The sequence below is a fragment of the Cyprinodon variegatus genome, unplaced genomic scaffold, assembly GCF_000732505.1.
Source record: "Cyprinodon variegatus isolate N-32 unplaced genomic scaffold, C_variegatus-1.0 Scaffold258, whole genome shotgun sequence".
Taxonomy (NCBI): Eukaryota; Metazoa; Chordata; class Actinopteri; order Cyprinodontiformes; family Cyprinodontidae; genus Cyprinodon; species Cyprinodon variegatus.
The window spans coordinates 102,395-126,289 of record NW_015150711.1 but is presented as its reverse complement, the minus strand read 5'-3'; the positions used below and the strand labels follow the sequence as shown (position 1 = coordinate 126,289).

The 23,895-nt window shown below is 37.5% G+C and overlaps 1 protein-coding gene across 2 annotated transcripts in view; it reads right to left on the bottom strand.

The window, feature by feature from the left end:
- Positions 1 to 1,654: 1,654 nt before the first annotated feature.
- ulk4 (unc-51 like kinase 4) overlaps positions 1,655 to 23,895 on the bottom strand; it is a 118,793-nt gene continuing 96,552 nt past the window's right edge. For both annotated transcript variants that reach the window (XM_015382498.1, XM_015382499.1), the window contains exons 32-36: positions 19,113 to 19,279; positions 17,304 to 17,405; positions 12,975 to 13,169; positions 6,537 to 6,625; positions 1,655 to 1,863 (exon numbers count right to left, since the gene is read on the bottom strand). In XM_015382498.1, the coding sequence (XP_015237984.1) occupies positions 1,794 to 1,863; positions 6,537 to 6,625; positions 12,975 to 13,169; positions 17,304 to 17,405; positions 19,113 to 19,279 (623 nt within the window). In that variant the 3' untranslated portion in view covers positions 1,655 to 1,793. The remainder of the gene's footprint in view (positions 1,864 to 6,536; positions 6,626 to 12,974; positions 13,170 to 17,303; positions 17,406 to 19,112; positions 19,280 to 23,895) is intronic.

Here is a 23,895-nt window from a genome sequence, read left to right as displayed (position 1 = left end):
ACTAAAGGTAATCAGTTGAATTGTATTCTAATGATCAAGTGTAACATTGTGTAGCTTTTGTATAAAAACAAAACGTGAATTGGAAGTCATGGTCCAAATATCGAGCTATTTTCTTGCTTTAAAGGAGGACACTGATGTGTCCCGGCTGTTCCAAAGGGGGGTTAGCTGACCGAGCTGGGTGGGAGTGTCTGTGAGGAATGGGGTGGAGAAGTGCTCCTATTGGTCTGCTGTTACAAAGGGGGGAAGTAGTGAGGCGCTGGTTGCTTGTAGCCTGCTGTGTTCTGAAACAATAAAATGGACTGTCATTTCACCCAGATGTCTGTCTCATTTCAACCATTAACCTGTTAAAATACCCTTTATGTTCAAACGGTAGTTTTCCCTGATTTTTACTAAATAAAAATTAAGATATCTTAAAGTTATATAGAGAGAAGCACATGTTTAGTCCTGATTCCTTACTTAACAGATACTCATGTTTTTTTTTTCTTTTTTGTTTTTTTTTTGTATGTGCAAGAATGGCAAACATGCTAAGTTAAAATAATCTGGTTAACCTCTGGTACAGTAGAAAATATGCATGTCCTACAATAAGACCTGCTTCCCTAACTGGATGCCAACAGACTGAATTTCCAGGGTCCATTAAAACCTTTGTAGGTCGACAAGGAAACGACACCGATCATGAGATTGCATTATCTTTGAAAACTGCTTTTTGAATAAATATATTAGAATGAGCATCTTGAACCTGGATGATTGCAATATAACTACTTCTGAATTAAATTTGAATCATTAACTGGAAAAAAATCGAAATCTAGACAAGTCATTTTTTTCTTAAAATAAGTGAATTTGTTCTTGGATTGAGGTAAAGAGACACTGTATTTTCTTATGTGTAAATGGTCTTGTTCCATTGGCAATTAGTCTTATTTCAAGTGCATATTATCTAATCTTTTAAGAGTAAAAATACTCTTTCCATTGGCAAACTATTATGTTTACCTGGTCAAATTAAGGTTAAATACACTTAATTTAAGACATTTTATACTTATTTCTAGATTGTTTGATGTTGATGAAATGTGTGAAGCTGGAAATCATGGGGTTAAAAGACACATTCAGATGGCAGAGTTGGGAGTCAAGTCTAAAAATGCATCACTTTATCCAGACTAGAAGTATCCTTTAAATAAATATTTTCCTGGGTACATGGAACTACTACAAAATAGGAATATCTGTGTGAACAGCTGCTGCCAATTGAGTCCGAACAAATACTCACCTACAGCTTATAAACTGCACAGGATGAATACATTTACATTAAATCTCCAATATTTGGTCAGTTTAATTTTTTCACGGCCCAATTTATAGAATCATCAAACTGTTATTTACTTGTCAAACCTGTCGAGTAAAAGCAATGCAGGTCAGAGTTATGTAACAGCTGTGACCCGGATTTATGTCTCACAGCTTCAGACTGAAAAACTAGAATCTGTTATGATTTAATGGTTGACATTCACAGATAATCCAGAGTCAATATTCTGTCACAGCTATGAGGTCAGTACCAATGTAACGGCCCGGATTACTGCTCATGATGTAATCCAGCAGTCTGGATGGATGTTTCAGATGAGCTGGTGATGCGACATTGATGAATGGAGTCATGAGGAATATCTTAATGGCTTAATTTATTAGTTTATATAGATTCTGGCGAAAATAAAGATTTATTTAAAACAAAAACATCAAATCCATTGAAGCCTCTATAGTGAACTCTGAACAATCCAAAAACTTAAGACATCAGGTTTAACATTGGGGGTAAAATGCCGTTAATCTGTGGAGGAACCAGAGACCTCTTGTAGGATTTCTGCAGCCAGAACAGTCACGTCAGCATGGCACCTAGAAAGGAACAGGATGTATGTTATTATTGATAAGCTCAGCATGAAGATGGAAACAGTTCCTCTAACATCTACACCACATGTAGGAGGGGGCAGATCACAGCCGAGCAGATGGTGCCCTTTGATGCTGGCTTGTTTCTGGAACATATTGCTGGGGAAAAACAAAATCACCCCATAATTGAAATGTTTTCTTAATCGGTTTCTGCTGCTGAACGCCAACATTTTACAGCTAACCTCTGCTGCAGCTGTTCCGTTCATTTCGGAGTCCAAACTTAAAGTCAGGAGGAGCGTTTCTGATGTTGCCGCAGGTATCCGACAACGCAGGGGTGAGCTGGGATCAGGTTCGGACCCTCCAGCCTTTTCTTCAGGAACACCCCTTCCCTCCACAGACAGTGGAGTTTGAAAAAGCATTCCTCAGGTTGCCATGGTAAAGGCACAATGACATCATTACTATCTGAGCCCTGACCTCTGCTCTCAAAGCTTCCAAAACTCCTCTCATCTTCTCAATTAAAACCTCTCCCTCCTCTTCCTGTCCTCTCTCTCCTCATCTGCTGCCCTTTTCCCTAAAACCTCCACTTCCCCTCCCTCCCTCCTGCCAGGCGGGAGGGAGGGTGCCAGCCACGGCCACTTCAAAGAAGAGAGCCGATTTCTGCTTTCATCTGGCAGAGAAACAAGTGAGGAGAGGAGAGAAGCACGAGGGAGGGAAATGGAGAGGGGCTGCTCGTGGAGGAGATATGGGCTCTGAGGGCGACAAAGGGAGAAATAAAAGACGTGGCTGAGGAGAAAAGAGGTGGAGAGGGCGGGTCGAATAAGAGGGGCCTCAATAGCAGAGCAACAATACACCTTTAATATTGATCTGGCAGAGTCTGTGTGTGATTGAGAGACAGAATCTGGATAGACAGGAGGGTGAAAGCACCTAAGTGTGTGTGTGTGTGAGAGAGAGAGTGAGGTCGCCGGCCTGGTACATCAAAGGATCAAAGGAAGCATGGTCGCTATAGTGAGAAAGCCCTCGGTACAAAGAGGGAGCAAACATTCAGCCCACACATTCATGAAAGCAGCCCGGTGCAGGTCCAGGTGTGCATGTGGAGACCGATGCACATCCAGTCATTCATTTTCACAACTGCAGACAACAGCTATTTCTTTTTTTCTTCTTCTTCCAAGTGAATAGATTGATATTGTCCTGTGATGGACTTTATTAACCTGGACCACAGACCCATAGTGACCAAACGATGTCAGCAGAACCAAAATAAAAAACTGATTTCCTGTGTGTCTCTTATGAACAGTGGAAACCCTTGTGCCTGGAGATGTAATCATCCCTCCTTATTCTGAAACCCCTGAATAAAATCCAGCTGCCTGCAGAAGCCACAGAGAGCATTAGAGAACAAACAGGGATCTGAGAGAAAGTTTGAAGCAGGGATTTCTGATGGGTTACTGTTTGATTTATCACCCATAAGCCTCTCTAAAACCATAATATGGTGATCAGGCTTTTTCTTATCAGCCTTGGAGGTTGTTTAAAAAAAAAAACCAATGCAAAAAAATGGCAAGAAAATGCCTCTGTAGCGACTTGTTCATGAAATAGATTTGCATTTTCTGCACTTTCTGTAATAGATTCATGAAATACTCACGCCACACATTTCATATTTGCAATATTTAAACCATGTAACCCGGGCTCTGCTCTGTCAGATACAATTTAAAAATTGAAGTTGGAGGTTGACAACTTTAAAAATTGGGGATTGCTCAGGACTCAAATACTTTTGCAGAATCTTGTAATGAAAACATAACAACTGCAACAGCTTTCCGCCTTGTTAACATTCCTTTAAGAATAAATATTTTGCGGATTAAGTTTATTGTCGGGTCTGTATTGTTATAATGGTCCCTGATGGGTGAGCCCTACATACAGCTAAGTGGTTTCTATCCTATATCAATGATTTTGGTTTCCTGGGTGTCAAAAAAGATTTAGAAATGTCCTTGAGTTTCTCAAAGTTAAGATGTTTAGATTTTTACACCAAGGAGGTGAGTTGGAGCCAGCTGCTGCATAACCAGCAGCGCAGAGGCGGTGAAATGATACGTTTGTGTCTTAAAGCACAAATAGTACTTAGCAAAACAAGATGAAAAGGTTCATAAGGGTTGAAAGCAGAGGCTGATATACAGTCTGACAGACCTGATTTACAGCAGTGTATGAAGATTCACGCCATGCAACAGTTAGAACGGGCGTAGACAACTGGATGGATATTAGAGAAGAGCAACTGTGCAGAGAGAAGCTATGTAGAAAGACTGAGCAGTCAGGTTTTACATCTTGGACAGAGGTCTTCATTTCCAACAGTGGTTCCCAATCTGTGTTTTTCCAATGCCAAAAAAAGGTTGAGAAAATGAAAACACCTAAAACATTCATTCTTATAGCATTGGCTTCAGCGCTTCAGGGGATGTGGGGCCGTATGGTGATAATGTCGGGATTGATGACAGGTAAAACAAAGTCTTATTGAATGAAAGGATCTCACCTCCCAGTAAAAACTTTCCTAAAAACATCATGAATGAATTTTCCTCTTTGTACAATGAACCAGTGATGATGGCCGCTCACACTGAGCCTGGTTCTGCTGGAGGTTTCTTCCTGTTAAAACGGAGTTTTTCCTCTCCACTGTCGCTACAGGCATACTTGGTGTGAGGAATTGCTGAGGAGTCAATGAGTCGATGCAATCGGCTGGTTTTCTTGTGATAGAAAATTTGAATCAATCTGACAGTATGATCTGGTTGAATTGTCTCTGTAAAGTGCTTTAGGATGACATGTGCTGTTAATTGGCGTTATATAAATAAACAGAATCGAATTGAACTGTTTTGTATAAAGTACTGAAATCTCGGAGTCAAGTAAAAGTACAGGTACCTCTCCAAAACATGACTTTGGTAAAAGTCCAAGTCACTGACTGAAATGTTACTTGAGTAAAAGTCTTAAAGTATCTGATATGGCTTGTACTTAAAGGAAAATTCCGGTTTTTAACACTTTTAGCCCATTTTCTGTAGTGTCCAGGATGAAATCGAATGATCGACACCAAAATTTTGACAATTGGTCCTGTCTCTGCTATTTGGCTCATGCAGAATCCCCCCCTGGCTGCTTCAGAATGGCTTCCATAGAGCATGTCCGATAATGTCCTTAAAACAACCTTAAACGTTCTTTTTTTAAAATATGCTACTCACCGGGTCGTCAGCGCTGTTCAATGACGTTCCAAAAAAAGTTTCGTAAAGAAAAAACGTTCCTGTAGTGTTTTATTTAGCATTTTGTAAATCCCATTGAGTTCTGTTGGAATAGTCAATATCCCTCCGCCACCGGAAACGGAAATGGGGCCTGTTTACGCATAGTTGTAGTCTTTTCGCTTCACTCTGTGTACTCCGACGTCGAGGTGCTAACGTCTCTGTTAAACACTTTAAAAAACTCTGAAAATGGAATACGAAAGGTGGATTCTTGAGGAGGACATATTGGACTTTGAGTTTGACGGTAGAGGATACCGTTTTGAACCGGAATATACTGAGCAGGAGTATATAGAGACATTGTCGCCAACTAGTGGCCTGGAGTGTGCAACGCTTCAGATTCGAACGGGAAGCGGAAGTTTATAAGCGGTTGTGATGTATCGGAAAAAATAGTTCTGGGATTTACAAAATGCTAAATAAAACAAGACAGGAACGGTTTTTCTTCACAAAACTTTTTTTGGAACGTCATTGAACAGCGCTGACGACCCGGTGAGTAGCATATTTTAAAAAAAGAACGTTTAAGGTTGTTTTAAGGACATTATCGGACATGCACTATGGAAGCCATTCTGAAGCAGCCAGGGGGGGATTCTGCATGAGCCAAATAGCAGAGACAGGACCAATTGTCAAAATTTTGGTGTCGATCATTCGATTTCATCCTGGACACTACAGAAAATGGGCTAAAAGTGTTAAAAACCGGAATTTTCCTTTAAGTATAAGAATTACTGTAAAAATAGATGTACTCAAGTAATGTAGTGAAAAGTATAAGTAAAAAGTAAGTGCAGATAGAATGACATTTTTTCACATTTTGGTAAACTTTGAAGGTTAAATTCACTTAAAATAATATAAACAACCAATTGTAGGATAAATTTAGACTGGCTTTGCGAAACAGGCGTATCCTATTGGTGTTGATGAACAAGCCCAGGCAAGACCCGACTTTGTAGTCAGTAGGTGGGGTAAAAACACTTAAGTTTCTCTCGCTTGTTTTTTTTTTTTTTTACTTAGTAACAAAACCAAACATTGAAAATGTATCGGAGTAAAAGTATGCAATTAAGTTCGTAAATGTAATGAAGTAAAAGTGAAAATTCTAAAAAAAAATATTCTCTTGAAAAGTATGAAGTACTCCAAAATAAACTTAAGTACAGTAGTGAAGTATTTTTACTTCGTTACTATACAACACTGGAACTGTGTTCCTCTCTTAGGCCTTAAAGCCACACAGAAGCAGAAATCTGCAGCCGGTTTCCTGTTCACTCTCAAACCGATCCAATAACATCCAGCGGCAGCTGTGAATCAGCCAACTTCACCTTAAAAAACTCTTTCTGTTAGTTGGAGGGACAGGTTTGCAATACTTCATTTCTCCTTTTAGTGTAGGAAGAAGCCATATAATAAACCAAATATAAAAGGACAAAAAAAATATGCATCATCAAATAGACGCACCTGTTGGATGCAGCAATATCCTGGAGCAGATTCGTTAGGGCCACTCCCTCAGGACATTTCAACCAATCAGGCTGGTCTGTAGTTTGAATCTAAAAAAGAAGAAGGCAAAATAAGAGAATATAAAATCACAATTCTGTTCAGTCTGATTCTGGGATGGAAAACTAAGACCGCAGCTGCATTTCAGATGTTGCCCAGCAATACAACTAAGACCCTGGTTAGTAAAGGCAGGCAGATAGATGGTAGACAACAATCAGATATTTCTGTTGGACGTACAGCCATAGGAACAAAGATAAACACTGCAATTCTATAAGCATCTAAAATGGGCACAAAAAGTAAGCATGTGTGTTTTCCGTGACTATTTGCAACAATTCTTCATGGCAATAACTAAACTGCTGGAAGTTCAGTTTTTTTCCCTATCAGAGTTGAAATTGTGGATTGTGTTAATGGAAAACCGACGTACCGAAGTTTTAAGGGGAGATGGAGCAATAATGTGGGACAGCATTTTGACATAAGGTGGGATCTGGGAGTAATAGAACGGCAGACAGCAGTGTGTGACCAAACTAGCATGACAATAACATGCCTCACTATTGTGGGTGTGTAAATATGCTGCATTCACTTCTCAAGGCTTTTTAAAAAAAAGTATAAATGATCCATTCATAAATAATCCACTTGAATGACTGATATCACAATCAATAACAACAATAATAAACATTTGATACACAAAATTATTTTTGTTACAAATAAGGCATAATATAATGGAGAATAAAGAGGATTTTTAAACAGTTTAAGGCTAACTGGGGCAGCGGTGGCAATCAGAGGGTTGTCGTTTTGAGCCCCGCCTCTGGCTTTCAGCGTCATTGTGTCCTATGGCAAAACACTTCACCCATGTTGGCTACTGATGGTGTTGGTGTGCATGCGTCAACGGGTGAATGTCTGAATGTTGTGTAAAGTGCTTTGGTCAATGATATATTCAACCAAATTCACATTTCCCAACTCTCTGTAAAAATATAAATATACTAATTTAAAAACATCAAACTTGATTTTCTGCTAAATGTTGATCAATAAACAATGAATTAAAGACAAAAACCTGCAGTCCCAGTGTTATATACAGCTGAGCAGGGCTGCAAATTGCGAGAACTTTCAATTTTAAAAGTTTTAAAGGAAAATTAATAATAATTTATGGTAATATATTAATTTATTTAGTCATTCATTTAAGTCCTAAATAATTTTGGAAATAAGCCCAAGCATGGAATTTGCCATATAGATGTATAAGGGCTTGATTTCTTTGGTAAACTGTAGGCTCACTGGTCCATGACATTACTAAACATAGTACTCTACTGTTACTGTTATTTTAAAGAAAGATAATCAAAGTTACTATACCTTGCACTTATTAAAAAGTTTTAATGGTTTGGCTCCTTGGACCTACTTCCTAATCCTGGGTGTCAGCATCACTCTCTCTGACTGCCCAGCTTCATTGTTTGCCGTCTCCTGGTGGGATTTCCCTGGATTAATACCTGCCCTGCTGCTTCTTAACTTGATATCTAGGTGCTTTGCCAGAGTAAAAACCAAAAAAAAAGGAGCTTAATGAGGAAAAAGGAGCTATTTTAACTTTAAATTAAAAGTTTAGTTCTATGGAGAAAATCTTTTATAATCATTTATATTTAAAAAAGACTAATTTTCTTAGTGTGAGCTTGCAGCTCTGTTTGCTGAGTGGATTGATGCTGCCCGGTTCATAGAACATGTTTTCTTTGATCTCTGGTGACATCATCATGGCCGTCTCTGTGGCGACAGTACAGTTGTTGCTAAGTAACGGGGTTAGGGGGAGAGAAAAGATGCTCCCCTCACTTATTTTCCACACAAGTGCACAGACACTTGATTTTCACCAGCCTGCCATCTAAACGCTGCATCTCATCCCTACAAACTTTTCCTTCATTCTCTGCAGCTCAACATGACGAACAACCAAGTCAATAATGTTGAACTCAAAGCTGAAAACGATGCACCCAGACAGAGTGCAGCTGACAGACGGACACGCAGCTTCTCAGACATATAGAGCAGCGCTGTCATGATAGACATCCAGTTTATACCAGTGACAATGTACCTGACAGCAGAGAAACAAGAGATCTGCTAAAAAACAACCTTTGACATAATCTATCAAAAGCTGAATATTGAGATGTTTTTCAGTGGATATATTATTTTAATTTAAAGGATATTCATTGATAAGTAACTTCTAATGAAAAGGAAGGATTATTTTAGGAGTAAAACATGAGCTTCATGTTTTTATTCTTTTCAAGGATTTATGTTTGGGCCGTTTCCACACACTGATGTGCTTTGATCAAGACGTTTACTACGAACCTATGGAGGGCTGGCTGAAGGCGAAAGAAAACCGCTTAAGGCCGAAGGGGCCCCCAAAAGGACAATTAACTGGTTTTAATTTTCGCCAGTATAATGATTTCCATATAAATAAAGTAATAAAAACACAAAAAATCATGATAAAATTGTTTGCACTTTCTGAAAAAATATTTATAATCACTTAGAAATTATAACTTACACATAAAAATAAAATTGGTCTGGGTCAGACTGGTAGACGTACGAGGAAGGGCCAAACTTTTCTAAGTAAAACTGAGAACAGTCTGATGAGAGTTGACTGGATTCAAACCCTCCAGACGTCCTAAAGCACAGCAATTTACACAGCAACCACATTACCTCACTTCCCTTCCTCAGAATGAGATCAGAGTTCCACCCAGACCTTTAGGTAGCTCTGAGGACGGCCTGCGCTCCCTGTGACTGTAGCATCTGCAGGGTGGAGATTTTCCAAACCCAGATTGATAAAGAACTGCTGCACCTGAGGTCTTCCATGGTGGAAGAATGATGGAGTGGGCTGGCAGTGACTAGCATTAGCAACAAAGTCCTCTGTCAGAGCGCTTACAGTGATGTCATCAGTAACTTTGCAAACAGAAAAGCCAGAAAGCAAAGATTTTAAGGTGCGAGTGGAGTACTGAGAAAGAACATCAAATAAGTTATATGTGTGGCTAAAGGTAGTTTATGGTTTCAAATCAATGCTTTGCATATAGTTACACACATTTACATAGTTTTAGGGGCTGATTAATCTACTAAATTCACTAAAACCCTGATTTTAAGAAACATTTTATTACTATTTCATTATTTAAGGGGATACTTGATATTTCATTGTTTGATTTAATTATTTGTTAGATTTAGGAATGGTTAATACGGCTTAAAAATTTTATCTTCCTTTTTTTTTTCAAGCCAAAACATTTTCTTCTTTTTCTCACTGAAGTTTCATAATAAAAATGACAACTTGTATATATTGCTTTCAAAAACTAACTTTGATTTTAATCCTCCCCTCTGGAAGGTGACTTTATTTGAACCCCTTAACGCCCGTTGGTTCAAATAAGCAACAAACCCTTTTTTATCATATGCAGCCAACCTAGCATGAGTCAGATATTACACATTCAGTGTGGCCCTAAGAACCTTTGGAAAGCTCTTGTTTCTCTTACAGCTGGTTCCTCATTCGTTATCATTGACGTTATAAAGGTTGACACAAATTTGTAAAATACAAGCATTTATACTTATTCTTCAAATAAATAGAAAGTTTAGAAATTTAATTTAGCTACTTAAAGGCTTTTCAAATAGTCATGTTTCACAACAAACAGTAAAAATATAACAAACTAAATGTTTGCAGCCTGAGGTTTCATAATTTATCAGTTCTGAGTAGAGATGAACTGGTTTCACTCTGAGCTGTGGAAACCCAAAGAATTGATTGGTAGGAAAAATCCAGATTTTCTAAAAAGGAAATCTTCATAAATAGAAATGAATGTTTTGGTGATTAATGATCTGAATATTGAACTGTTATTGACAGATATGGAGGGCCCAAAATCCAATGTTGCTAAGGGCCCCATGAAGGCCTGGGCTGGCCCTGTATGCTCAAGGTTGTTTTCCTCCCAGGACACACATCCTCTACTCTGGTATTTACTTTTTTTAGGGTTCTTTAACATTTTCTTCCATCTTTTCTATGGAGCTAACTCCATCAATCATCCCATCAACTCTAACCAGCTAACCAGAGTGCAAAACTAATAGTGCTTCACTAAACCATCTCCAAGATGAGCTATAATCCAGGGGAATTACCAACAGGGGGGCTCTATCTACTAACTAGGTGACTTCTGACAATGGAAGAGAGCAATGTTTTTTTTTTCATTTTCTGAGGTAATACAGTAAAGGAACATGAATAGAAAAGCCCATTATTTAAGATTTTATTATCTAAAACTAATTCAAGACCTATTCTCTCTGTTCAGCTTTAAAACTGTGAGCTTCTTGGTGTTGATCTATAACATAACCCCCAATAAAATATTTTAGAGTTTGTAGGTGTGACAAGAGAAAATAAGCAAAAGTTTAAGGGTTATATGTTTATTTATTGTGATGTGTGAAGAGACACCACTGACATTTAAAGGGAGACTAACAAGTTAAAAAGCTGAAATAAACTCTGAGAAAATGATAAATGCTTCTATCTAATCACACATTGCCTTATTGAATTAGCATTTTTTTTTTTGTCTTTTTAATTTGCAAAAATAAATTGCAGTCAGATCTCAGTAATTCAAAAATGATTTATTCTCCCCTTCCTTTCTTTTTTAGTTTCCAAGCTATTAGCGGGATCTTTGATTGAGATTAACAGAACCCTGAAATCAATGAGAGATAATTAAAAAGCTTTTTGTGAAGGGCAGACACTCGGCTCAGTGAGTAGGTGCGTGTGTTTGAAGGAGAATGTGGGAGACGAATTAAGGAGCACTGCATTGCATGGTATAATTATCAGATTGGAATCTAAACATGGTAAATGGAGCTTTTATGTTGTATATATGTGGGGCAAAAATACATCAAACGATCACCATATATGGTCTGTTTTTTTTTTTTTTTGGCCTAGATGATTTTTCTATTAATATTGATATTATTTAAGCAATTGATAACCGGGAATGTTCCTGTTTTGAACCCGTGGACTGAAATGATGTGGGTCCTGAAATCTACTTGACACACATTTGATGACTCCTGTGTGAAAAACAGGACAGCTATGGAGAGGGCGTGGGGTAAATTAGCTGTACCTCCACTGAGATGCTGGTGGGGTGAATCATCCTACATACAAGGAGAGCTGAAAAACACCACTGTGTGTTGCAGAGAGAGCCAGAGAGACACACTGAGGCAGCACAGGGGTAATGAGGGAGTTTGTCAGACAAATAAAGGGGGTCTGTGCCATGGATAGATAGTGAGTGGGAGGTTCAGATGGCCAGAACTAATTAGTGAGAGGAATTACAAATATATCTACAAATGCAAATGATCCTCTTCCTCTCTGACACATAAACTACAAAGTGAAGTAGCTTCCAGGCACAGCCTTGGGTCAGTTCATCCAACACAGAGGTGGCAGCTGACCTTGCGTCCCACGTGCAGAAACTGTTTCATGACCCTGCGGCCAAGCCAAAACTCCAGGAGTGCATTTTGCATAATTCATACAAGTGTACCAGAAAATTAGACACATTTTTAACCTTCTGTTGACAGCTTTAAAATGACTTTAATTAGTCTCTGCCATCAACGCAGTAACACAAAACACACAACAGTTCAAATCTGAAATCTAACAATAATCCACAAAACATGGAAACCATACAATGAAATATTGGGTTCATTTTTAACACTGAATTTGAACTTTAATGGAGAATGTGTGTCTCTATTTAACCTAAACAGTTAATAACTTCCAGGATTACTGAGTCCTAAAAAAAACAGAGTAAATGTTGTACCTGAGAACATTTTCTATCACTTTACAACAGAGAGCAAGGCTGCATGATCACAGGGGAAACATTAGAGCGTTGCACCGTTGCCCAGTATTAAAAGATGGTTGTGATTCTCTTGATTCCAAAAATGCAGCTAATCAGTATTTGTGACCCAGCGGAGCTATGGTTGTAATGATTTAAAGGCCTAGCACAGCATTATTGTCGTGCCAAATTGGAAAAAACGTCCTGGCTCCGTCCCGTTTTCTTCTCAACTCTAGCTGAATAACAAACTTATATTTGTTGTGTTGGAGAAGCAGCAGCTCTGCTGCAGTGCACTCACTTCCAGGTTAGCTTTCATCAGAGACACAAATCATACTGACTATCCCACAGAATTGGACAGACTCTTGACCAGATACTGACAGCAAGAAACTACCCAGCACTTTTTTTCCTCTCTCTGCCTTGCTCCTTCTGTCAGCCTACTTTCTGGTGAAACTGCACATTATTTGGGGAATAGGAACCCAATATGAGTGTGTGAGTCTTAGTGTATCCAACACAGTGTGCCTCCTTATTACTTCACCTTTTTTCTCAATTGCTCCCAGATTTTCTACTGGGAAAGCACTGATTTAGATTTATTGCTCCCAGGCGGATGTTTCTGTGTAGAACTACTCACCAGCCGTTTGAGGATCCTAAGAGCTGTCCGTTGTATTCGGGGGGTCTCTGTGTTCATGTGAGCGCGTAGGAGATGGGAGAAGCTCTGTAGGCATGAAGGTGATAAGCAGTCCTGACCCTCTCCGCCGTATAGTTGGGCCAGTAAGGACAGACACTGAATAGATTCCTCCCACACTTCCTGGTTGTCAGTAGACAGCTGCAGAGATGTTGAACAATGTGATCCCCATGGTTCCATTTATTTTACTGCTAAAAGTTGTCATTATCATTTAGACTTCAGCTCCTAAAGTTCCAAATGTGTTGCATTTGTAGTGAGATTTTATTATCAGTTGGATTCAGATAAGAACGTCTTTCTCATTCCCAGTAGAACTCTTTCCTCCAACTACAGTATCTTATCCCATTGCAAACTATTTTTGTTAACAGGGATGAAATTACAGATAGGTGAACTAAGATGACTAAACAAAATGATGAAAAGAACCAAAAGAATAATTGGTTAGATTGTATTGTATTCAAAGGCACTTGAGCTGAAGAGGATGCATATAAATATTTCTTCATGTTGCTGATTTAGGTTTGGAAGAAAAAATTATTAAAAACATGCATTATTTTTTATTTTCCTTCTACTACACAGTGATGCACTAAATTTGTGTTTCAATAAAAGACAATAAAGAGGTAGTCTAATATCTGGACTTAAACGTATGGATAAGCTGTGGTCGGACCTCTAACAGGGTGTTTACATTAGAAATCATTTGAGTGCACTAAAGTGGTCTCTATGTGTTAAACTCATTATTGTTATTGAGAGAGACTGTTTTTGAGACTATGGAGGTATTTTCAAAAAACACCATATTGGCTTGGATAGCTTTCTTCTCTGTTTAAATAAAACTATTTAAAACTGAATTTGGCATCAAACACAGTTTGATTTTCTGGGAAAAAAAAGTAGGGATGCACGATATAATCGCCCCCCTATCGGCATCGGCCTGTATCGGCCTTAAAACTGAATATCGGACATCGGCCACCCCACCGATATTTAACCCGATATTTGATCAGCTTCTGAGTTTCTAAAGTCTAAAAAAAAAAATAAAAAATACTACTTCTTCTTCTTCCTCAAAAACTTCTTTTTACAGACTTAAAAACTTCTAAAGATGAGGGAAAAAATATTGATACATTAAAATATCACAATATCTTCATATGCTGATATATTGGCATTTAAAAACACCATATCAATCTCTTTTACTAATGAAATATTGCTATATGTCATCGTTATGCTACGAAATCCCCCGAAAATTCACGAAATTTTGCCATATTTTTATATGTTGATATATTGACGCGGTATCGATCTATTTCACTAACAAAATCTCACAAGAAATTGCAAAATATCACGAGAGTTTGTAACAGAACGATGAAATTTCACGAGATTTTGAAAGTAAAATAGATCGATACTGCGTTTTTAAAAATCAATTTGATATCAGCATATGAAAATATATTTGAGTTTATTATTTTTCAAAGTGTCAGAAATGGATAACAAAACTGCTATTTTCAATGACTACTTATTTTTGTCCAGCTTTAACATCGGTATCAATATCGGTTATCGGCTACATGAGTTTTAAAATATCGGCATATCGGATATCGGCCAAAATCCCAATATCTTGCATCCCTAAAAAAAGGAAACAAGAAATCTGCAATGGAGCAAGAATCCTTGATGAAAAGTACCATTGATGGATCTACTGAGAATTAGAAGAAAATAAAAATGATCTTATCCACGTCTCAGACAGAGGGACCGTTAGCTTTTTAGGCTTCCATCTGGAAATATTTACTTTAAATGAAATGTGTTTTGTTTGGTTTTTGGAAAGCATTCAGGAAATATAAAAAAGACTTTCAACATAAAAAAAAAAAGGTTTGCTGCTCTCTAAGACGAGCTGTTCTCACAGGGTGGTTTCTGCAGTTTTAGTAATGTTGGATTGCTATCGACAACGTTTCACTCACTCACTAATCTTTCAAAGGCCAAAGAGGCTGTGCAGAGCTTGCTCCATCAACCCTCTAATGTCTTCATTGTGTCCCAGGAGGCGCACCTCTATTCTGGCCCCCAATTTCCTTTCTTTATGCTCTCTCCACAATGCCATCGACTTTCCAGGATAACTTAGAGAATCCTCGCTTCCTGTCTAACCAGCGCTTTATTATACCACATTTGTTTTGTTTTTACAAAACATCAAAACAAATTCAGATTCAACTGTGAAAATTAACTCCACAGTCTATGGAGCAATTTCTCTTTCTTTTTAAACAGTTTATCTATTGAGTTGTAATAACAGTAATAATCATCTGTTAGATAGAACTCTGCTCCATCAAACCTCTGCATGTCTCTACAATAGTTATTGTTTTGTGTTTTGATTTCTTCGATAGTGTTCTATAATGTAAAGTTGAATGAAAAAATGTGTTATATCATAGTTAAACAAGATCATTTTATCAGGTTTTCCAAGCTCCCACAATAAGCCTTAGATCTATTTATAGCTTTTCTGTTTTTAATGTTTCTCTTCTTTGAGTTAATGTTTAAATCTTTCATTTTATGCAGCTTTAAGAGGCTTTTTCTGTAAAAGTTAAGAACAGCTCTCTATGATATATAAATACAATTCCTAAAGAAGATAAGAACAGATTACATTTACAATTTATTATTTAAGAAATGTAGCATTTTGGTATTTCATACTATTATTCTAATTTAAACTCTACTGTTCTGCATTATTTTGAGATTTTCACTGAAGAGTAGGTAGAGTTATATAGAGCAACGTTAACAGTCACAACAGAGATTACAGCCAGAGTGTTATATTGTAAAAATACTTTATATTTGATTCTAAATAGGTCTCTTTTATCTTCCTGTTTGCAATATTAACTATACCCATAACATTTATCAATGGTTTTATTTCTATTGAATATGCAGGTCATTTTGTTTTTATATGATTCTAAATTTAGATTAGATGTTAAAATAAGACATGAGATAAAAAGCAGTGTTTTTAAATGTCAATTTAAGCATTTTTTTATGACGTTTCATTTTAGAAATATATTTCATCAACGCATATATTTAATTTATTGAGTTAGTCTTAACATTTTTTAAACACTTACATGAGAGCCTCCAAAAGAAAAAAAACCCCAACAAATATTGTTTTCACTAACTTAAAAGTTTACTTAGTTTTTTATGCTGTGATTTTAAATCATAGCCTGCATATATTATTATATATATATAAAAAAAGAAGTTATTTTATATATCATGAAAGATCCATTAACCAGAGGTAGACTGAAACACTGCGAAACTGATATTTACTTCCCTTTCTTGCATCAGCTTTAGCCTAAATGTGCATTTTTCAATTCATTAATGCACTCAGCAGTCATCCCTTGAGATCTAGCGAAGGGCATTGCTGCTTTCTCCATTTGCTATCCATTAATATTTTGTCTGATTTGTTAGGACTTGTTAAATTTAACTTTTGTTATCATAAATGGGGAAAGAAAAATCAATATCGGCTTAAAAATCGGCAGCACATACTGAGGATCGATTCAACTGCCAGAATAATTGGTATTGGCTTTGTTCTTAATAAAAACCACGTCAGTAAAACTCTACTAGTTTTTAAAACAAATATTAACACAGGAGAATGGATAAAATCCAGGAGAAAACAGAGCTATAATCCTAGCTGATAAAATCAGATTCCTATAATTTACTTTCAAAGTAAGTGGCTGATTTCATGTTTGGTAACACAGTGTTATCTGGTAATGTTGACCTTAACAGCTCATATAACAGATTATTACATAGCATAAAGGGCCTGGCTAAGGTGTTCATACCCTGTATATATCCAACAGATCTGGAGTTTCATGTCATAAGGTTATAATGCAGATCAACCAGGTTCCTCGCATCAGAGGGTTTGCTTTTATTATCTGCCCTGCTGATCTTCATTAGAGAACAGCCATATGTAGGTCATCTATTACTAAACATGGAGGGCTGTCAAAGAGCTTGCAGGTGGTATTAAGGCGGCATTTTACAGATTAGGTAAAACCTAAAGTATATAGACTCTAAAAAAATATGGAAACCCTTTTCAGTATTATACAAAGCAAAACATACTTTCCAGTTTTTCTCATTTTAAAGAAAATGTTGAATTTGTTCCTTCTGCTTCACAATAATGAACCACTTTGTGCCGTTCCTTCACACATAACAGAAATAAGACAGCTTTGTTGTTGATGAAGCACTCTGGGTATGAAAACTTTTGACAGACAGTGTAGGTAATGCGATGAGGTCCACAAAGATGCTTGCAGAAACTATCGGTGCAAAAACACAAAGAGTGGTGAGTGCAGGTCTCACCATGTGGATGAGGGGAGTGCTGAGTTGGCTCAGGGGTCTGTTGGCTACGAGCAGTTTCTCTGCTGCCTCCGTTTCTGCTGCTGAACAAGATAGCCTCTGGCTCTATCCACACACACACACACACACACACGCACGTTAAATCATTTATAGAGATTTGACAGTCAATAATGATTTATCCAGAGACTTGTCAAGACTATTCTGACAGACTGACACAAAAAGACGAAGTGATAGACTAAGACAGGAAATAGATTTTTTGCGTGTCGTTATTGCCGCTCTGTCTTAGCAGGACGCTGAGGACAACAAACTGTGGCTTAAATACTTTCCTTTGTCACATCTAATGTTTATAGCATATAATAAAGCTTTAACCTCCAGGTACTCAGTAGTTTTGTCATTCAGAAGCATCAACAGATCGGCTCCATCCTTTAGTTGTGGATTAAGGTGGTTAATTATGACCTAATCCTCCTCCTTTACTAAAGTCACTGTCAGTTAGTTTTGTGTTGTTGTTTTTCCACGCCTGTACTGAAACTTTTCTCTGACCGAGTGAGAAACAGTTTAGGAAGAGCAATGGAGTCATGTCCGCCTCCCTTATCGGACCTTATTACCCAAATGAATTTGGTTTCGGCAGAATTTTCCTTTTTAATGAGCTTTGCATTTAAGGTGGAATTGATTTCCGCTGCACATTCTCTTTGCTCCTTTTTCCATCTTCATCTCTCCTTCCAATGCTTCCTCCTCTCCCCTCTGTCCTCTCTTTCACCCAGTCTTTTACCCTCCTTCCACTTTAGTCCCCCCACCCCCTTGTCCAAGCATTAATATGTATGCGCTGGGCTGGGGTGCACAGTATGGGGAGATGGGGGCCGGTTTGTGTGTATGTGTGTCTGTCTATATAGTGAGGACAAAGCCAGCGGTGATAATGAGGCCGCAGGGACATAGCCAGACAGGCCCCTCAGTATACGTCTATATGTGTGTGTGCGCGCGTGTGTGTCCCAGGGACCTCATGCACTTTCTCCTGAGTCTACAACTTCAATATTGCAGTTGCTTAAACCTGCTAGCTTGTACTGCATACATCAATGGACAGACTCTCCAACACATACATACACCAGCCTTTTGGGAGAGAGATACAAGGACAACATTTTGAGCTAGATGACTTTGTGATTTTGTTGGCCAGTGTGGGCCACATAAGATGAAGAGGCAAAGAACTGGTGAGAGAGGTTGGAAAATAAAGTGTCAGGTTAAAGTATTCCCATCCCAGGAACTTTTCCATAAAGTTCAATACGATTTACTATAAGCTGTATGCAGGACTTTGTCTTGACAATTCCCACACATTTATTTAAACCTTTTTGATTTAACATGACCCAAATTCAACTTTTTCCTTCTTACACATGTTCTCTGTGTTTCTGATGGGGCAAACTGCCGACATGTCTTCTGGGGATTTTCTCTCTTTTTTAGTATTATGTCTACAGATTTTAGTGGCATCTGAATAAAATCTGTCACACCTGATCCTGTTAAGAGATACTAAAATAAATGGGTCTAAGTGGAATAAGTTGGAATGAGTTAAATAATATTACCAGATAGAAATGAAAACCAGATAACTTCTTTTATCTAGTTTTGGTCTACCACATAATCCGCCTACATTATTATTGAAGTCTGTGGATATAAGCTGACACAATGGAAGGAAGTTAAAGGTGGGAGTAGTTTTGCAAGGCAAAAATTTGTTAAGATGTCCAATGAAAGTAAGTGATCAGAGGTAAATTTCATCCATAATGTAAATCCATAGTAAATGTTGGTAAGGTCTGGTTAACAAATTCATACCTGCAGTGCAGCTCGAACAACAACCGATATTTGCTTCAGGATGTTATTCAGAATTTCCAGAAGAGCTTGTAAGACAACCAGGCTGATCTTCTTCCCAGCATGCTTTTCTTCATCAAGGTAGACCAGTGCAGCTTCAGAGAGAGTGCTCACCAACACCTCCATGAGTTCTGTGGAGCAGAACAAGTTTCCATGTCAGGCCTAGATCTGGCTATATTTTAGTGAGCCCTGCTACATCTTTAAAGATTTATTTATTTAAAAGTTTAAGTCTGAACATCCAAGACGTAGAAAACACTTTGGTAAGGGCTTATAATGTGAGCGGTTTCATCATCTAATGGCCTTTTGATTGATTTTGTCTGATGCTCCATTGCACCAAAAATACCTTCATTCTGTGTTACTGGGAAACATTGATGTTGTTTTAAAGCAACTCTTTTACAGCCGTTTTGTTGGGATACCTATGGATGGTTCTAGCAAATATTCTGATGATCTATCAGGAAAAACAACCACAATAAACTAGCTTCTGCAATTAATTCTTGACATCCAGGGATGCAGATACAGATACAGCATCACTTGCCTGCTTCCAGTGTTAGGTAAACTCTGCACTGGTGGAAAAAACCCATCAGCTTTCCAACAGTTGTTTATGATGGTTCTAAAAACTCAAGGTTTTAGTGGATTCTGAATGTTTCTAAGGAACATTTTAAGGCTTTTTGGTTAATTTTGGGACCACCATATTAGCTTCAAGCCTTTTATCTTGCAAGCAAGATGAACCGTCGCAAGATTTGTGAATTCACAAACTCCCAAAAATGCATCTTGCCTGGAGCCATCAGATGCATTAGCCTTGATATAGAAATGTTTCGGACCAATGATATGCAGTGTGGACATTTCATTGGTCCAACATCAAGGCATCAACCAGGGTTAGCAAGGCTTGACTGGTTTGGACACTTAGCCTCCAGACTATCTCTAAAATAGTTATTAGTAGATAAAATTAAAAAGTGCTTTTAGTTGCAGCATTAAGGAAGGTGTAGTCAGAAAGGAAAAGGAGGAAACGGCTGTTCCAACCACTGCATTTCCGAATTCTCCCGAGTGGTGCCTGACTTTACACGAGTGAATAAAGTGAATGTGATTGGTCGTTTATCCAGGGGGCGGGATTGTTGTGGTGGAAGATTCGCAAGCATTTTGACTGTAGTCGTTTTCTCTAAAGCGTCTTGCTAACCAGTTAGCAACTTAGTGCTATTAGGTTCCCAATGGGAAATTACATTGGGACCAAGTCACACTTAGCAACGACACTGTCAAAGAAAGCTATGGACAGTGGAAACATGCAACAGGAGGAGAGTTTTGTGTCGGTGGTCGTGGATGAGTCTCCTCCGTCATACATTTTTTATTTAGAGGAGGAAAGTAGGGACGAAGTTGTTGTGGAAAAGGACGCCAGGGCGGCAGAACCTTGGTTTGGTGTAGAAGGCTTACAGCCGTACATGTTTGAGCCCTTGCCTCGCAACGCTGCCAGTTCTGTTAGCTCTACGCCTGCTGAAGACGCAGACATCCATCCCCAAGAATACCGGGACGGAACTCAATGGGAAAGGAAATAATGATTCTTATTTCTTATTTCAACCGTTGCGTATATTAGCTGCAACATATGAACCAAGATGCTATGACTGAAAAAACGTGATTGACAGATGATCGTTGATATATGATTGGCCAAATTTAGGTGTACAAGCTGACGTATAACTAACTGGCCTGCATAAGATTAAGAAAAAAGATTTTAGGCAGATTTTAAGAAAGGATTGTTTTTAAAAATAGAAATTTTCAAATTCTTGGGACAATATTGTGATAAAGAGTACATTTATATACATGTTTAAGCCAGAATGATTTGATATTTAAATAGGATTTCTCTATGAATTTAACAGAAAAAAAGCAATACAAAAGCAACATTACACTGCCAGTTTATGTTCAGTTAAAGAAAGTTTGGCCATCCAGTACAACCATCTGTTGACCGTTTACAAACATGAACCATGACTAAAATAAACTAATTATATTATTTTCTCGAACCACAATCTACTTCTTTTTCTCCTTTTTCAAACGCTCAAGGGTAAAGACTGACCAGTGCTAACATTAATTACTTCACCACAGACTCGCCTTCCATCGCTCATTATATTTGACAGAAAATATCTTCCCTTATGAAGCAGGTTTAACAAGCCTTTATGAGCCTCTTGAAATGCAGCAGGCAAACACGACTTAAAACAGCAAAACAGAAATGTTTGTAAACATCAGCTCAACATGAGTCATGGATAAATCCAGGTATATAATATGACTGCATTTCCAACACTTAATTTATAATTTTCAGAAAAAAACAACAACAAATTCAGTTGAACTAATTATTGGATTAAATCGGTTCACTGGAATCCAGTTTTCTTGATTGAGTGCAGGTGGCTGCTTAATTTCAGTACTTTATAACTTTAATACGACAGGTTCTACAAAGATCTTGTCTTGCTGCTCGCCAAATTGCTTCATAATTATTTACTGGGAAGGCATCAGACTGTTCAGAAGAATAAATAAAAAGTTTTAAAACCAGAGACCCACAATGTCTGAAATCAACTTTTCCAACACTCTTCCTGTGGATTGAAATAAATATAATGAGGTATAGCACTCCTCTTGCCCCACGTGGCTCTGAGTGGTCATTCAGCTGTGCAATATGTTTGTAGATGAGGAAAAACCCTTAGAAACCTTCCTCTGCTTAAAAGAAGAAAAAAAAAAGTAGTTGGCTGGTTAAGATTTTTTCCAATTAAAAAAAAATACAGACGTGCATAAATAGCAACCGAGTGTTTTTTTGCCAAACTGACATCAAAAGCACCAAAAGTACTCAGAGAACCTCTAAAATAGTTGACAGATTTGGTCCTGCTATGGTGCAATCTGCCAGCACTGGGCACAGGGGGAGAGAACATCGCAGTCCTGTGGGACGGCTCCTGATGCTCAAAGAAACCGAACCGTTTCATTAGACTTTATAACTATTGTCTAAACTCTATCACAGATCAGTTCCCTGCATTTTCAAGAATGCTATAGATGTATGATTATTGTACCTCAACTGGCCGCAATTTACTTATAATGCGGCCAATTTCAATATCAGATACTGTTATAAATGATAACTGATATTTACTGATATCATATAGAGCATATGATATTAATTTCCTTATCCTAGCATAACAGAAAAAAATTAAATACACATGAATGACATTGCTTCTCAGCTTTAGCTAAACACCCCTCAGTTCTGCGCTGCCACATTTCCAAACTCATGCCAACCCCTTCCCAAAACACATTCACAAACAACAAGATAGAAGTAAACTATTGGATTGACATGGAAAATTAAATCTGGCATTGAAAAATGACACACTGAAAATCTAAACACTAAAATTTCAAACATTGAGAGTTATTCTGATTCTGATTCTGATTTAAACATCAGAAATTTAAATTCTGTAAATAAAAAAACAATGAAATTGAAAAATTTCCTCTGAAAAAGTCAAAAAATGAAGTTAAGCCTTTAGTTTAGCCCCACTGGGCAGCTTATAGTGACATCCTAGCTGCAGGAATTCTACAGTAACACAGAAATCATCTCTTATTGAATAAATGCTGCAGCTGAAGATGACAGTTTCATCACCAGTGTTTTACCTTTTTAAGGTTATTTTATGACTGTGTGTTTTCAATGTTTGGAATTTCAATGTTTGAATTCTCACTGTTTGGTCTTTCAGTGTTTAAATTTGAAATGCCAATCTCACATTCAATGTCAAAGCAAGCTGTCACAGATTTAGCTCCATTGTAAACACTGGATGTTAATATTGGTCCAGGTTTACTTATGAGACTGATAACAATCTATTAAAATTAAAAAACAGCAGAAGAGACCCCTGCCAAAGCAGATATTAAATGCATCCCTGCAATTTATCCTTTGCTGCAGGAGCTACAGAAACCTCAGCAAATGAATTAGTTACCATCTGTTTGTCAGAAATGCTGTCACTAATTAAAGCTGAGGAAGGCAGATATTCAAGGCAGCTTCTAATAATCTAAATTAGCTGCTAATGTTTTATATAGTGGGGAGCTGTAGCACTACATTTATTAAACCAAAGCATTTTCAAAGTTGCTGGTTGCAAGCTTAGGATATACCTGTTTGAAAAGGTAAACCCTTAGTCACCTTACACTCAGGGTGAATATTTTCTGACTGTTCATCTGTGAAAACTGTGAAATACTTAATAACAGTATCTTCTTTAAAACATAACATTATCTGACCATTTGACTAAGATTGTTGCAATGATAAAAATATCAATAATGCTTCATGATGGAGCTAAATATTGTTTTTTAATAAACATTTGTGTATAAGCAGCACATTAAACCCAATAGCTGAACACACAGCAGGGTTTACAATGTGTTTGTTGTATAACTGATTGGGAGACCTGAACATATGAATAGTTTTGATATAAAAAAAATATTACTATGACCAACAGTAAGCCGTTTTCTTGTAGTGAGCTATTTTGGTATTTATTATCTATTGAGTTAAAAATAGACATTATGCAAAGCTTAGCAGTGTTATCTATTTATAGACCACATTCAAATCAGTTCTGTTGGGAAACAACTGAAGTGCTCAGAGCACAACTGTAAGCAGCAGAGCAATGGCATCAAGGAACAAGAACCCATCTGACAAACAAATGAATAACAAAAAACATCTTGTTATATGGCTGTCATGATTAAAGTAGTAAAAATAGTAAAAAATAATTTTTATTTTATGCAAGGGTTGATATATATA